At 37.1% G+C, this 16805-nt stretch overlaps 2 protein-coding genes across 3 annotated transcripts in view; both read right to left on the bottom strand.

Annotated features, from left to right (window-relative positions):
• Nucleotides 1-4138, bottom strand: part of LOC131198458 (cytochrome P450 2K1-like) — a 32259-nt gene extending 28121 nt beyond the window's left edge. The window contains exon 1 of one of the 2 annotated variants that reach the window (XM_058183133.1): nucleotides 3787-4138. In XM_058183133.1, the coding sequence (XP_058039116.1) occupies nucleotides 3787-3969 (183 nt within the window). In that variant the 5' untranslated portion in view covers nucleotides 3970-4138. The remainder of the gene's footprint in view (nucleotides 1-3786) is intronic. The other variant, XM_058183123.1, reaches the window with a different exon arrangement.
• LOC131198475 (cytochrome P450 2K1-like) overlaps nucleotides 1-16805 on the bottom strand; it is a 95341-nt gene that overhangs the window by 62417 nt on the left and 16119 nt on the right. The gene's annotated exons all lie outside the window — the stretch shown is intronic.

Raw genomic sequence — 16805 nt, 5'->3', positions numbered from 1 at the left:
CACTCTGCTGCCTCTCTGCTTTTTTTTTTTATTTGCATTTATATCCCGCCCTTCTCCGAAGACTCAGGGCAGCTTACACTATGTTAAGCAATAGTCTTCATCCATTTGTATATTATATACAAAGTCAACTTATTGCCCCCAACAATCTGGGTCCTTATTTTACCTACCTTATAAAGGATGGAAGGCTGAGTCAACCTTGGGCCTGGTGGGACTTGAACCTGCAGTAATTGCAAGCAGCTGTGTTAATAACAGACTGTCTTAGCAATCTGAGCCACCAGAGCCACATTTTATTTTGACTCTGCTGCTGCTCTGCTTTTATTTTGACAAGTCCAATTTATTTCTCCTGCTTAATTTAACTTATAATTCCATTACTTATGGCAAATTATTTGAAGAAAAAGTAGGTTTATAGTTCCAGCATCTTAATATGTCTTCTTAATATCATGCCTTTTGTTTGGAGGATTCCATTTCCAACTTAATTTTCTTTTTAAACAAATATTTACTTCTTTAAATTTCCAATATGCTTTTTCACAATAGTTACATGGCGCTTTAACAAATTGTTCTAAAAGGTATTACCGTTAATTTTTTGGGGGGGTCCGGTTTTAGCTGTAAATCTTTTCTTACCCAGATGACACAACATTCACCATTTCTCTGCTCCTGCACAAACTTATGGTTGCTGGATGTTCCCTGGCTTCATAGGAGCCGTTTTAACTGCTGCTGCTCCTAGTCTTCGGATGAGGGGGTTTTGTGAGTCAGGGAAGGGAGATACGGCTCCCCTCAACCTGCAAGGTAGTCCACCTTTGCTTCACCACCCCTACAGGGTGGCTATGGCTTCAAATGAAGCCCCCAAAAGGGAGAGCTTGGAACGGACCCACGGAGGTAGCGGATCTCACTTCCAAAGGTATTGGAAGTTCAACCAGAAGTCCACAAATTCTAATATTTTAATTTCTATCCCTCCATGCAGCACCATTCTTGATCCACTCCACACAACATGGAACATTGACCACTCAGCTGTGCATAAGCGTTAACACCTCAAGAAAATGAAACAGTTTTAAGAAATGCCTATAAAATAAAATGCCAGCAGTTATTCCCAGATCCCTCCTGTGTCTAAATCAGGAAACTTCTGGTGCTTTGTAATCTTTTCTAAAGTGACAGGAAGAGACTGACACCATCGCCACCTAAAGCAGGGAAAGTTTGACTTTGAAGCTACAGAATTGTTCTTCAAGTACCACATTTTCATTAATTATTAATCATTTATGTTGGTCTTGATGTGGTATGTTATTTTCCTCAGCTGCTGCAGAACCCTCTCTACTATATTTCATTGTTACTGAAGGTTGCTAGCGTATCTCTTTAATTCTAAAGGACAGGACAGAGCTGATAGGGGTCTTCAAATCCAAACGGTTTGGAAGAATTAGCTACTTACAACAAAAACAAGGATACACTTAAAAATGACATGGAGTACTTTATCAATATATTTGCTTCTGTCTTGAAACATAAAACTGTACTGTAAAACATAAAACTCCACTGTAAAAACCTATGGACTACAAATCTTGATCTAGGCAAAAAAATTGATACAATCTACATAGACTTCTGCAAAGCTTTTGACTCAGTAGTACATGATAAACTTCTCCTAAAATTAAAATCCTATGGCATTTCAGGACCCCTTCACAATTGGATATCTGCTTTTCTGTCTAACAGACAACAAGTGGTTAAAATTGGTAATGCTCTATCAAATCCTGTTCCTGTCAAGAGTGGCGTTCCTCAAGGTAGCATTCTTGGACCAACTCTCTTTATAATAAACATAAATGATCTTTGTGACCATATCTCAAGTAACTGTGTTCTCTTTGCTGACGATGTCAAACTGTTTAACACCACTGACAATACATCTACCATTCAAAAAGACCTTGATCATCTAACCACTTGGTCTAAAATTTGGCAACTACAAATCTCAACCAGCAAATGCTCAGTCTTCCATATTGGAAAAAAGAACCCAATCACTAAGTACATGCTTGATGGACATTACCTTACAGATGACCCCCACCCTGTCAAAGACCTTGGAGTTTTCATATCTAATGATCTAAGTGCCAAAGCTCACTGCAACTACATAGCAAAAAAGGCTCTAAGAGTTGTTAACCTAATCCTACATAGCTTATTTTCCAAAACCACCACACTACTGACCAGAGCATATAAAACATTTGCTAGGCCAATTCTTGATTACAACTCGCCTGGCTGGAACCCATACCATATTTCTGACATCAATACAGTTGAGCATGTCCAGAGGTATTTTACGAGAAGAGTTCTCCACTCCTCTGTAACCAGCAAAATACCTTATTCCACCAGACTTGAAATCCTGGGTTTAGAAAACTTGGAACTTCGTCGCCTTCGACAGGACCTGGGTTTAGCTCATAGAATCATCCATTGTAATGTCCTTCCTGCTAATGACTACTTCAGTTTCAATTACAATAACAATAACACAAGAGCTACCAATAGATTTAAACTTAATGTCAACCGCTCCAGTTTGGATTGCAGAAAATATGATTTCTGTAACAGAATTATCTGTGCTTGGAATGCATTACCTGACTCTGTGGTCTCTTCTCATAACCCCTAAAACTTTAACCAAAATCTATCCACTGTTGACCTCACCCCATTCCTAAAAGGACTTTAAGGGGCGTGTATAAGAGCACAAACGTGCCTACCGTTCCTGTTCTATTGTTTCTTTCCCTATATATATATATATGCTTACACTTCTTTGTTTCTCCTCATATATATGTTTATATATTAAATAATCTTTTGTGTTATGCTTGTGTATATTGTTATGACAAAATTAAATAAATAAATAAAATAATGTTTCCTACTCATTTCTTCCCAGTGATCCTATTTACAAACGTCTCCATTTATGCTGTAGAAATGGGAACTTTAAATTACCTCACATGTTCAGCAATGAACTGATATTATCAATGGATGAAGGATTTTTTTAAGGCAGTCTGTAATGACACCATTTATCACATATTCTCTCCTTTTGTCAGTCTGACATGTGATAGATTAATGTGCATAATAGCAACAATCTCATCTCCTTCTATATAAATGCAACAGCTTTGAATTTATTTTATAAACAATATAATATATCAGAATTTAAAGGAATCTACTGCAAAAACCATGCAGTTATTTAAAAAATACTGACAGTTATTATTATTATTTTTAATAAATATTTCATACATCTTTGTAAAACCTTCAAAATTTTAAAGCAGACTGCAAATCCTTGGCAGGGGAAGGGAAGACCTTTAATTCTTTGATTTAAGCAGGAATTAAAATCCTGTGGATAAGGTTCAAAATTATGTTTTTCACTCAGTATTTTGGAAAAATTCTCTGGAGCAGGAAATAACAGCCGAAGTTTTTGAAAAATGAGCATTTCACTAAGAACATATGTTATTAAAATATGTTAATGTATGGATTATTATATTAATACAGATATCAATGTAAGATTTTTACATTTTCCTTCCTCTACATTGTCATATGCAATTTTAATCACCCTTTCAAGTTTCAGATAAATAATTTAAAAAATCCTATTAATATATATTTTTGTTTGTATAATCCTTGCAGCATATATAAACAAATGCAAACACCAAGTTAATGTCATTTTTATATATTTCCATAGACTCCTTAGAACCAACAGGGAGCATATCAATCTTATTCCCGTTAACTGGATAACCTGATAAATTGCTAAACTTTTATATCAAGATCAATACACTTCGTCAAAGAACATTCATAGTTGTTAATCATCAGGTTTACCTTTATCATTGTCTTAAAAGGCCTCTTGAAATCCATTATGTGCAGATTTCCCAAAACGGGTATGGTCCTGGGTCCAGGTGGAAGCTTTTGGGAGCTGTTACTCTGGGAACTACCCATTTTGAAAAGGAATAAAACTGTAAGAATGAATAGCAATAATAATAAAACAAGTCCAATCCAAGCCATTTCCTTTCAGAAGCAGTTTTCAGTAACAATTAGAATGAAATCTGCAAACTGGAATGATATAAACATGTATTTCAAGCTATTGTGCTTAGGAGAAATTCAGCTAGTATTTCTATTGAATATTCAGACTGCCCCTTATGCTAAATCACTTCCAACCTTGCCTTGGTTTTCTATCTCCTCCCTAGGAATTTTATTCACGGTCTTACGGTGTGGGTGGTGCTTATCCTTAGATGAAGGCATTGCAAAACAGATTTAAACTTATTTGAACTGCACAGCAATACTTGAAACACCTTTTGGATTATGAAATCCTCTTGTTTGTTAACAACATTTCAGATAAGGTATCCAGAATCCAGAAAATGGAATAATATAGTCCATTAATGTACTGGATTCAAAGAGCAACAAGGACGTATCTCCTTGAGCAATTATTCAACTGATATTTTCACACAATTCTAGATAATTTCCCATTTCTGCCCAATCAAGTGAGAAGGAAGTGGGGAGTTTTTTCCATTTTCTGCTTGATCTGTTATTTCTGTCACCACACTTTTTTCTGAGATGTAATTTCTCTTTGCTTGGATCACTCTGATATAATGGGATTTTCTTAGATGTTCTCCTACGAAGAAAAATATATGAAAAGTATATGAATTAATGGCTTATGATAGGAATTGGCCACTAAATAGTGGTGATGCATTGTGGATTGTCATAAATAGCCTTTTTAGAGAATTAAATTCTTCAAGCATGTGCATAGGAACAATATAACTCCTTGTGTTCACCTTATCTATATCTTCAGTAAGCTTCAGAAAATATTCTAGATGAGGCCAAATATGTGGGTTGGTTTTGCTCCCCCTTAGGGATCACTCAGATTTCTAGGTTTTTTCTAGTGCTATGGGATAGAATAAAAGAGGCATTATTTTAGACATAGTCTCTACAAAGAAGCAGATGTCACTATTGACATTACTGTTCAAAACATGCATTAGAGGAGAATATTTGTAGCTCATAGTTGAACTGTGGAGTCCTTGCGGTCTCTGAATTTGGCTATTATCTCATCTGCAAGAAAACAGCCAAACTCGGATAACCTGATTAAGTAATATCATCAGTGCAAACAAGCCACTAAGCTCGAGACCACCAAGGACTTAAAAATATATTTCAGTATATTCAAAGTTAGAATATTTTCCTTCATTCTGTAATTGTAAATTGAATTTTCATTTTCTTTTTAAAATTGTAATCTTTAGTTCTCTCTAGTTCCCTTTTGTGTCCAGTTTTAAGTGTCTTATTATCTTTTTTAAAAATCAAAACAAAAGCATTTTGCCTTGGGAAAAGTTATTTATAATTACTTCCAAAATCTTATTTCAAATTATCTGAATTTTTAGTCCATTTGCAACTTTCAAAATCAATTTTTAATCACCCTTTTTCTAACGATTGAAGGAATCTTGCCTGATGCTGTCAGACTTGTTGATTCAAAGCTTTTTAAAAGGTGAAAAGTAATAAAAAACAATTTCCAAAAATGAGATGAACTTCGTGTCTTTTTAAAGGTGCCAACCAGGCTTGAGCAAGATGATGATTCCCTCATCTCCCAGATGCCTAAAACCACCAGAGACTGCAGTCTAGTGGTGTCTTCCCAAGGCAGAACCATCTGCTGCAATTGGGAGTAATTGCAAATCCTCTCTTTGGCCAGAGAGGAATTATTAAAGAGCTGGTCTACTCTGGATTTTCATTCCTCTATGATAATTGATTCCACTTTTTGCAGAACTCTCTTCAGTTCACATTTTCTTCCTCCTGAAGTTGAGGCCATCAAGAAATATTTTAATTTATGGAGAAAAAAAAACAAATAAAGAAGACCCTTTCCCATAAATATAGAGAACCATCTGCAATAGCATCTGAGATTCAATGATTCTTTATTGAAACAGAATATCACTAAAACTATTTCAACTCAGCATCAAGGTTGCTTCGTGGTCACTATAAAGGTTTGGTCTACTGAATCATCACACCTCCTATTTCCTTTTGCTATGTTTCTTTTTTTTCTTGCATCCTGTCAGAATGTTTTTGCTGCTATTTGGCATGTATGTTTGGGGAAGATTTACTTCTCCGAGATATATATGATTTGGGTGTTGGCTTGGGTGTTGTGTATGTAACTGAATCCATGAGGGAACCGAGAGCGGGAGAAATCAATCAAGATTGTTATGGGAAGTGTGGGAAATGGGGGAAAATGGAGCACAGCCCATAGAGTTCATGGCTATCTTGGCAACTATCACTTGACCCAGCTCACTTAGAGCGAAACACCCTGGAGCTCATTAGGCCTGGCTTTTGTCTCAGAACAGTTGTGATATGATCTGTATGTGGAGAACCTTTTCATTAATACTTTGCTCTGGTCAGATAATGATATGTTGTTTGGCTGCCTATCCCCAGTGGAAGTAGGACATATCCACTCGGTCATATCCATTCCAATGCACACTTTTGAATTCCAGAAGGAGCTTAAGTTCATCCCAGAAAGTTGATAGGTAGTTTGCCAGTGTTTCTTGTCACTGACTGGACTGGGCATGTAACAAATGTCTTGATTGGATTGCTCCAATGCCCCTTTTGATTGGATTGTGCATTAATCCCAAGGGTCTCTCTGGTAGATGAAATGCCAGAAGAGACCACCAAGGGGATCTTGGGGTTTTGGCTTTATTGTCATTGGTTCTTCAGACTTATCTTTTAGTAAAATACCCGGAGTTGTGATAATTGGGATGGCATGAAAAATTTATGAGAAATAAGCTGATTGGGAATCACTGTGCTTTGTAATTTTTCTCAGCTTTTGAGTATGACACACAACTGCAAAGCAATCAATTTCTTCAAATTTGTTGCATGTAAGACATTTCCTTGTGTTAACTTGGATATTTCATGTCCCAGAGCAACCCTTCATTGTATTGATTCAAATCACTCTGCTCATGTCTTTTTTCCTTCGCTTTTAATATTTACATATATGTCATTTAGCAACCCCTTTAAGTTTCTTCGATACTGAATCTGACAATTAACTTTTTCTTAGACACCTACTGTAAATGTACATTTTCTTATTCATAGATAATCATACATATTCTCTCTAAAGAAAGCACAAAAATAAAACATTTTAATTGCATTTGGAGTTGCTCTTCTACCCTTTCTTTCCTTCCATTTTACAAAAAACCTTCTTCTTCTCTTTTCCCTCCCTCCTTTTTCTCCTTTCCTACCTTCTTCCTCCTCCTCACCTTCCTCATACCTACTTCCCTTTCCTCTCCTCCACTCCTCTACTCTTTCCCTCCTTTCTCACCTTCTCTCATGCTCTTAACTCCTAACTTATTTTCTTCTCCTTCTCCTCCCTCCATCCCTCTCTCCTTCACCTCCTCTATTTTACCCTCTATCCCTCTCTTCTTTCTTTCTTCTTTATTGTATGATATTTCCCTTGTTTGGTAACCGAGCAACTTCAATCTTCTGATATTATATACTTTTTTTTCAGTTTCTTTTCTATTTTACCCAATCTCTCATTTCATAATTGTACATTTATATTTATAAACTTCTCTTCTCCCCCTACATCCCTTTTTTCCATTTACTCTGGCGATGTCTGGGTTTCTATTTCTTCATTGTCATTTCTCTCATTTAATTTCCATTTATTAACATTGTTTATCTATCTATTGTCTTTTATTTCTGTCTCTTTTCTAACCATACGTAGAATCTTTCCCATGTCTTGAAATACACCGATTCCTCTTTAACTTTTATTCTTAAAGTTAATCTATTCATTTCCGCACAGTCTAAAAATTTTTTTATTACTTCACCTTCTGATGGGATTTTCTCTAACTTCCAATTTTGCGCAATTTTGTGTATAAGAAAAGAAAAAAGAAAAAACTTTTTAAAAAACTTGTTCTGAGGTTTTAAGCTTCTGCATAGTTTCTTCTAGGATTAGAGCCTTTCCATCACAAGTTTTTATCTCTAAAGTCGAAAGCATCTGTTCCCTATGCTGCCGCCTTTGGATTTTTTTATTTTTTTTTGATGGAACATATCCATCAATTTTGCCCAAGACAGAGGGAGAGACATTCTTCTCTGCTGCAACAGCTAAGGTGAAAGCTTGAAACCTTTGCTATGCCTATTATGGGCCTCTGGTTTCAAAGAGGGTGTATAACTGGAGTAGGCACTGATGCACTTTAAGCAGGTCCTTAAACATGAATCTATTTGGGAATCCATGGCTAACAAATGATCCCCAGAAAAGCTGCAATTTTTAGAAGGTGTTTTAGAAGTGTCTTTCCCCCCTCCAAGGCATCTTTCCAACTTCCAGTCCAAACTTCCTTAGAAGTTTTCACCCAGTGGTCAACCCTAAAACACTTGCCTATCAGTCAAGTGGAAATTAAGGAAGTATTTTCATTTTTGCAGAATGAAATAAATAGTGAGATTGAATTCTTTCAGAAGACAGGCTCTCTTTAGTTCATTGCTTCTTGGAAAAAGCCAGAGGTGGGATTCACTTATCTTTCATACTGGTTCACAAATATGAGCGCACATGCCACCTCTGCGCATGCACACAGCCTTCTGCTCATGTGCAATACTTGCGCATTACATCTGGGCAGATGGGCGGAGCCTCCTGCAGTCACCGCTACCAGTATTTGCGCGGACCAGAGAGAACTGGCTGAATCCCACCACTGGAAAAAGCTGTGCATTCTCATCCTTGAATCTGTCCTTTACTCATGAAAACATAGTTAGTAACTCTCTGAGTGTTACAGGTTCCTCTCTTGTTCTCAGTCCTTGATTCTGCTCTCTAGCTTTGACTGATATAGTGCAAGTTCTACTCAAAACAAGAGAGATTTTGTAACACAGAGATCAGGGAATTGCGTTTCACAAAACAGCAGTGGGTGAATCAAATACTAGAGATCGTGTTACTTTCTTTGTTTAATTGATTCCCACACATTCCCACAATATGTATCTTACACCTATGCATTCTTATTAATCATTATTGCACCCTTGGATTGCTACATATGTGGAGGTAGAATGGAAGAGAATGTACTAAACTTTGCCCCATCCTTCTTGTGTTTATTGCCCATTCGGCTGCACAGAAGGAGTCTGTGGGCAGGTGAAGCAGTCAGTCTCCAGCAAGGAGGAGAAACTTTCCTATGTTTCCCTTCCTCCTTGTGTTTAGACATGACTCAAAGGAGTGACAAATGAAGCGTACCAAATGTTCATCCATTAAACTCATTGATTGATTGATATTTGTTTCCTGCCTTTATTATTTTTATAAACAATATAAGGCAGCGAACATACCTAATACTCTTTCTTCCTCCTATTTCCCCCACAACATCAACCATGTTTGGTGAGTTGGGGTGAGAGAGAGCGATTGGCCTAAAGTCACCCAGCCAGCTTTCATGCCTAAGGCAGGACTGGAACTCACAGCCTCCTGGGTTCTAGCCTGGTGCCTTAACCACTAGACCAAATTGGCTTTTTATACAAAACTTTTCATCCACATGTATACATGCAGTTTTACACAGAGCTCGTGAATCTAATTACTCCACAAATTAAAATATCATCTTAATTACCTTTTTAAATTTATTTCTTCTGCAAGTACAAAGAAAATCTAGAAAAGAATATAACGAACAAAAACAGATTAAAAGGAGGTTTACAAACATACAAACATCTTGCTTGAGCAGGGGGCTGGACTAGAAGATCTCCAAGGTCCCTTCCAGCTCCACTGTATTCTATTCTATAGTCAAGTTAGCTAAAAATTAAAAAGGATGTTAATGTAAGTCTACAATTTGAAAATTTGAAAAGCACTAATATACCATTATATAAACATCATTATTACGTAATAATTACCAAGCTGGCAAAGCCAACTGAATATACTTTATGAGGATTGCTATCATATCACCCCTTATCCTTCTAGAGAATTGCAGAAAAAACCTGAGGTTTGTCCCAGAGAGCTGATGGATAGTTTGCCTGTGTTTCTTGACACTGCCTGGAATAAGCATGTAAACAAGGCCCTGGACTGGATTGCTCCAATACCACTTGTGATTGTGCATAAATCCCAGGGGTCTCTCTGGTAGATGAAATGCCAGAAGAAACCACCGGGGAATTTTGGGCTTCTGGCTTTGCTGGCATTAGTTCTCCAGACTTCTTTTTTAGTAAAGTACCCAGAATTGTGATAATTGAGATGGCATGACAAATTTGTGAATAAATAAGCTGATTGGGAATCACTATGCTTTGTAACTTTTCTTGAATATGACGCACAACTGCAAAGCAATCAATTTCTTCAAATTTGTTAAATGTAAGACATTTCCTTGTGTTAAGCTGGATATTACATGTCCCAGAGCAACCCTTCATTGTATTGATTCAAATCACTTTACTCCTGTCTTTTTTCCTTTGCTTTTAATATTTCCATCTATGTCATTTAGCAACCCCCTTAAGTTTTTCTCTGGTGCTGAATCTGACAATTAACTTTTCTTGAATATGACACAACTGCAAAGCAATCAATTTCTTCAAATGTGTTAAATGTAAGACATTTCCTTGTGTTAAGCTGGATATTACATGTCCCTTCATTGTATTGATTCAAATCACTTTACTCCTGTCTTTTTTTCCTTTGCTTTTAATATTTACATATATCTCATTTAGCAACCCCCTTAAATTTTTCCCTGGGGCTGAATCTGACCATTGATCAGTTCTGAGATTTTAAACGTCTACATCAGGGGTGAAATTCAAAATTTTTCCCTACCGGTTCTGTGCGTGTGGCTTGGTGGTCATGTGACTGGGTGGGCATGTCCAATTCAGCAGCCCATTAAACAATACACAGCAGCCCTTTTTATTCTTTTTAATCCTGCATGAGGTTTCCCTACCGGTTCTGTGGGTGTGGCTATGTAGTCATGTGACTGGGTGGGCATGTCCAATTCAGCAGCCCATTAAACAATACAGCAGCCCTTTTTATTCTTTCCTATCAGAATCTACATTTCATGAATTTATAGGTTATTACCATTCATCTTCTAAACAACACATGAAACTTAGACAATACTGGATTATTTGTTAAATTGTGCCTCTCAAAATGAAGGCAATTCAAGACTGAGAAAACAATTTGTTATAGTTTTTTGTGTCAGATCCGCGTAACAAAGCACAAGTCTTGTACGGCACAGGAGTGGAGATAAATCCAACACCAGGGGTCAGGTCCAGATCATCTTCAGATGTTCCTGGGGGTGGCTGGAAGGTAAATTTCTGCAAGAGGCTGGTAAAGAAGAGGAAGAGCTCCAAGGTCCCTTCCAGCTCCACTGTATTCTATTCTATAGTCAAGTTAGCTAAAAATTAAAAAGGATGTTAATGTAAGTCTACAATTTGAAAATTTGAAAAGCACTAATATACCATTATATAAACATCATTATTACATAATAATTACCAAGTTGGCAAAGCCAATTAAGTATACTTTATGAGGATTGCTATCATATCACCCCTTATCCTTCTAGAGAATTGCAGAAAAAACCTGAGGTTTGTCCCAGAGAGCTGATGGATAGTTTGCCTGTGATTCTTGACACTGCCTGGAATAAGCATGTAAACAAGGCCCTGGACTGGATTGCTCCAATACCACTTGTGATTGTGCATAAATCCCAGGGGTCTCTCTGGTAGATGAAATGCCAGAAGAAACCACCGGGGAATTTTGGGCTTCTGGCTTTGCTGGCATTAGTTCTCCAGACTTCTTTTTTTAGTAAAGTACCCAGAATTGTGATAATTGAGATGGCATGACAAATTTGTGAATAAATAAGCTGATTGGGAATCACTATGCTTTGTAACTTTTCTTGAATATGACACACAACTGCAAAGCAATCAATTTCTTCAAATTTGTTAAATGTAAGATATTTCCTTGTGTTAAGCTGGATATTACATGTCCCAGAGCAACCCTTCATTGTATTGATTCAAATCACTTTACTCCTGTCTTTTTTCCTTTGCTTTTAATATTTCCATCTATGTCATTTAGCAACCCCCTTAAGTTTTTCTCTGGTGCTGAATCTGACCATTGATCAGTTCTGAAATTTTAAACATCTGCATCAGGGGTGAAATTCAAAATTTTTCCCTACCGGTTCTGTGGGTGTGGCTTGGTGGGTGTGGCTATGTAGTCATGTGACTGGGTGAGGGTGGCTAGGAAGGAAGTTCTTGAATGTTGCTGAATCTTATTTCTTACCAGAGTTAATATTTTGATCAGAATTTCCTGATTTTATTCTTTCCTATCAGAATCTACATTTCATGAATTTATAGGTTATTATCATTCATCTTCTAAACAACACATGAAACTTAGACAATACTGGATTCTTTGTTAAATTGTGCCTCTCAAAATGAAGGCAATTCAAGACTGAGTAAACAACTTGTTATCGTTTTTTGTGTCAGATTCGCGTAACACAGCACAAGTCTTGTACGGCACAGGAGTGGAGATAAATCCAACACTAGGGGTCAGGTCCAGATCATCTTTAGATGTTCCTGGGGGTGTCTGGAAGGTAAATTTCTGCAAGAGGCTGGTAAAGAAGAGGAAGAGCTCCATTTTGGCCAGGTTCTCACCTGCACATATTCTCCGACCTGGAAGAAAGCATAGATGGCAAAAAAAGAGATTTATGTTTATTGGTTTTTTAAACTATTTCACAGGGTTTCACAATATTCTTTGGTCATGGAGAGATCAGCATACATTAAAAATAAATAACAGATCAAAGATATGGAAAGAAGTAAAAATGCAGTAAAGGAATGGAGTCAGAGAATTTTTCCAACTAATAAATGATAGCAGGTTTCTGAATCTGAAAATAAAGTCAAAAAAATTAATGCCAACACCGGAAAAGAGATGTGGGTATTATCCTTAAGATTTTTGATTCCCGAAGAGAGCAATTAAAATATTGTAGGGTAAGGTGATAGTTGAGATTTTGATGGAGCCAAGATATGTGTTTGGATGAGTGGGTTATTACTCAATGGGACATAATCCAAAAATAATTTCATGGGGAAGATTTTAGGCCTCTCCAGGGCATCCCTTTTGCTTATCTAATTCTCTGCTCTTTGTGGGGAAAATTAGTTCTTGGAATAGAGAAAACTTCAGAGAAAGCCTTTTTGAAAAGGATGCTAATAAATATCCGATTGTGGTGCAGTCATCTATTGGTGCCATTGTAGATAATCTTCAATTTACAAGCATTCATTTAGTGAGCCTTCGAATTTACACTCTTACTACTGTTGCAGCATCCCCATGGTCACGTGATCAGAATTCAAATACCTGGCAACTAACTCATATTTATAACAGTTGCAGTGTCTCTGAGTCACCTTGTGAGACCTTGTGACAAAGAAAGGGAATGGGGAAGCCAGATTCACTTAACAACCGGTTCTAACTTAACAACCACATTGATTCACTTAACAATCTGGCAAGAAAAGTTGTAAAATGGGGCAAAATTCACTTAACAAATGTATCACTTAGCAACAGAAATTTTGGGCTCAATTGAGGTTGTAAGTCAAGGACTTACAACCTCGTAATAAAAATAAAAGTAAAAATAAAAACTCTGAAGCCTCTCCTAGAATGTTATGAATATTATCAGTGCCAAACTGTGAAGTTTGCTTATTTCTCTCTGGCTGCAGAGCATGCTTTTGGCATAGCTGGAAGGGAAATTTGCTGCGTGTCCTGTTGAATAACATTTCTCTATTTCTGTGTAGTCTGTCAAAGGGAAAATATTCCCTCTGTCCTCCACTGCCCAGCTTACAATGAAATCAGGGCCAAACTACTGACAGTAGTTGAATTCAAGGGCTTGGACTTCAAATGACTGAATTAGATTCTTTCAGATGTGTTTCAAAGCATAGAATTCAGGATTCTATTTTTACTTTGTCATTTAAACTTAGAAAGAATTTAAAAATTTTAAACATCTGCATCAGGGTGAAATTCAAAATTTTTCCCTACGGTTATGTGGGCGTGGCTAGGTGGTCATGTGACTGGGTGAGGGTGGCTAGGAAGAAAGTTCTTGAATGTTGCTGAATCTTATTTCTTACCAGAGTTAATATTTTGATCAGAATTTCCTGATTATATTCTTTCCTATCAGAATCTACATTTCATGAATTTATAGGTTATTACCATTCATCTTCTAAACAACACATGAAACTTAGACAATACTGGATTATTTGTTAAATTGTGCCTCTCAAAATGAAGGCAATTCAAGACTGAGAAAACAATTTGTTATAGTTTTTTGTGTCAGATTCTAACTTAACAACCGGTTCTAACTTAACAACCGGTTCTAACTTAACAACCACATTGATTCACTTAACAATCTGGCAAGAAAAGTTGTAAAATGGGGCAAAATTCACTTAACAACCGGTTCTAACTTAACAACCGGTTCTAACTTAACAACCACATTGATTCACTTAACAACCGGTTCTAACTTAACAACCGGTTCTAACTTAACAACCGGTTCTAACTTAACAACCACATTGATTCACTTAACAACCACATTGATTCACTTAACAACCACATTGATTCACTTAACAAATGTATCACTTAGCAACAGAAATTTTGGGCTCAATTGAGGTTGTAAGTCAAGGACTTACAACCTCGTAATAAAAATAAAAACTCTGAAGCCTCTCCTAGAATGTTATGAATATTATCAGTGCCACACTGTGAAGTTTGCTTATGTCCCTCTGGCTGCAGAGCATGCTTTTGGCATAACTGGAAGGGAGATTTGCTACATGTCCTGTTGAATAACATTTCTCTATTTCTGTGTAGTCTGTCAAGGGGAAAATATTATTCCCTCTGTCCTCCACTGCCCAGCTTACAATGAAATCAGGGCCAAACTACTGACAGTAGTTGAATTCAAGGGCTTGGCCTTCAAATGACCGAATTAGATTCTTTCAGATGTGTTTCAGAGCACTAGAATTCAGGATTCTATTTTTACTTTGTCATTTAAACTGAGAAAGAATTTAAAAATTTTAAACATCTGCATCAGGGTGAAATTCAAAATTTTTCCCTACCGGTTCTGTGGGTGTGGCTATGTAGTCATGTGACTGGGTGAGGGTGGCTAGGAAGGAAGTTCTTGAATGTTGCTGAATCTTATTTCTTACCAGAGTTAATATTTTGATCAGAATTCAAATGCCTGGCAACTAACTCATATTTATAACAGTTGCAGTGTCTGAGTCACCTTGTGAGACCTTGTGACAAAGAAAGGAATGGGAAGCCAGATTCACTTAACAACCGGTTCTAACTTAACAACCGGTTCTAACTTAACAACCACATTGATTCACTTAACAACCACATTGATTCACTTAACAACCGGTTCTAACTTAACAACCACATTGATTCACTTAACAACCACATTGATTCACTTAACAATCTGGCAAGAAAAGTTGTAAAATGGGGCAAAATTCACTTAACAACCACATTGATTCACTTAACAATCTGGCAAGAAAAGTTGTAAAATGGGGCAAAATTCACTTAACAATCTGGCAAGAAAAGTTGTAAAATGGGGCAAAATTCACTTAACAACCACATTGATTCACTTAACAACCGGTTCTAACTTAACAACCGGTTCTAACTTAACAACCGGTTCTAACTTAACAACCGGTTCTAACTTAACAACCACATTGATTCACTTAACAACCGGTTCTAACTTAACAACCACATTGATTCACTTAACAACCGGTTCTAACTTAACAACCACATTGATTCACTTAACAACCACATTGATTCACTTAACAACCACATTGATTCACTTAACAACCACATTGATTCACTTAACAACCGGTTCTAACTTAACAACCACATTGATTCACTTAACAACCACATTGATTCACTTAACAACCACATTGATTCACTTAACAAATGTATCACTTAGCCTTTCCATCACAAGTTTTTATCTCTAAAGTCGAAAGCATCTGTTCCCTATGCTGCCGCCTTTGGATTTTTATTTTTTTGATGGAACATATCCATCAATTTTGCCCAAGACAGAGGAGAGACATTCTTCTCTGCAACAGCTAAGGTGAAAGCTTGAAACCTTTGCTATGCCTATTATGGGCCTCTGGTTTCAAAGAGGGTGTATAACTGGAGTAGGCACTGATGCACTTTAAGCAGGTCCTTAAACATGAATCTATTTGGGAATCCATGGCTAACAAATGATCCCCGGAAAAGCTGTAATTTTTAGAAGGTGTTTTAGAAGTGTCTTTCCCCCCTCCAAGGCATCTTTCCAACTTCCAGTCCAAACTTCCTTAGAAGTTTTCACCCAGTGGTCAACCCTAAAACACTTGCCTATCAGTCAAGTGGAAATTAAGGAAGTATTTTTCATTTTTGCAGAATGAAATAAATAGTGAGATTGAATTCTTTCAGAAGACAGGCTCTCTTTAGTTCATTGCTTCTTGGAAAAAGCCAGAGGTGGGATTCACTTATCTTTCATACTGGTTCACAAATATGAGCGCACATGCCACCTCTGTGCATGCACACAGCCTTCTGCTCATGTGCAGTACTTGCGCATTACGTCTGGGCAGATGGGCGGAGCCTCCTGCAGTCACCGCTACCAGTATTTGCGCGGACCAGAGAGAACTGGCTGAATCCCACCACTGGAAAAAGCTGTGCATTCTCATCCTTGAATATGTCCTTTACTCATGAAAACATAGTTAGTAACTCTCTGAGTATTAGAGGTTCCTCTCTTAGTCCTTGATTCTGCTCTCTAGCTTTGACTGATATAGTGCAAGTTCTACTCAAAACAAGAGAGATTTTGTAACACAGAGATCAGGGAATTGCGTTTCACAAAACACCAGTGGGTGAATCAAATACTAGAGATCGTGTTACTTTCTTTGTTTAATTGATTCCCACACATTCCCACAATATGTATCTTACACCTATGCATTCTTATTAATCATTATTGCACCCTTGG

This window comes from Ahaetulla prasina, chromosome 1 (genome assembly GCF_028640845.1).
Source record: "Ahaetulla prasina isolate Xishuangbanna chromosome 1, ASM2864084v1, whole genome shotgun sequence".
Taxonomy (NCBI): Eukaryota; Metazoa; Chordata; class Lepidosauria; order Squamata; family Colubridae; genus Ahaetulla; species Ahaetulla prasina.
Note: the sequence above shows the minus strand (reverse complement) of the source record. Positions and strands in the feature narration are given on the sequence as shown.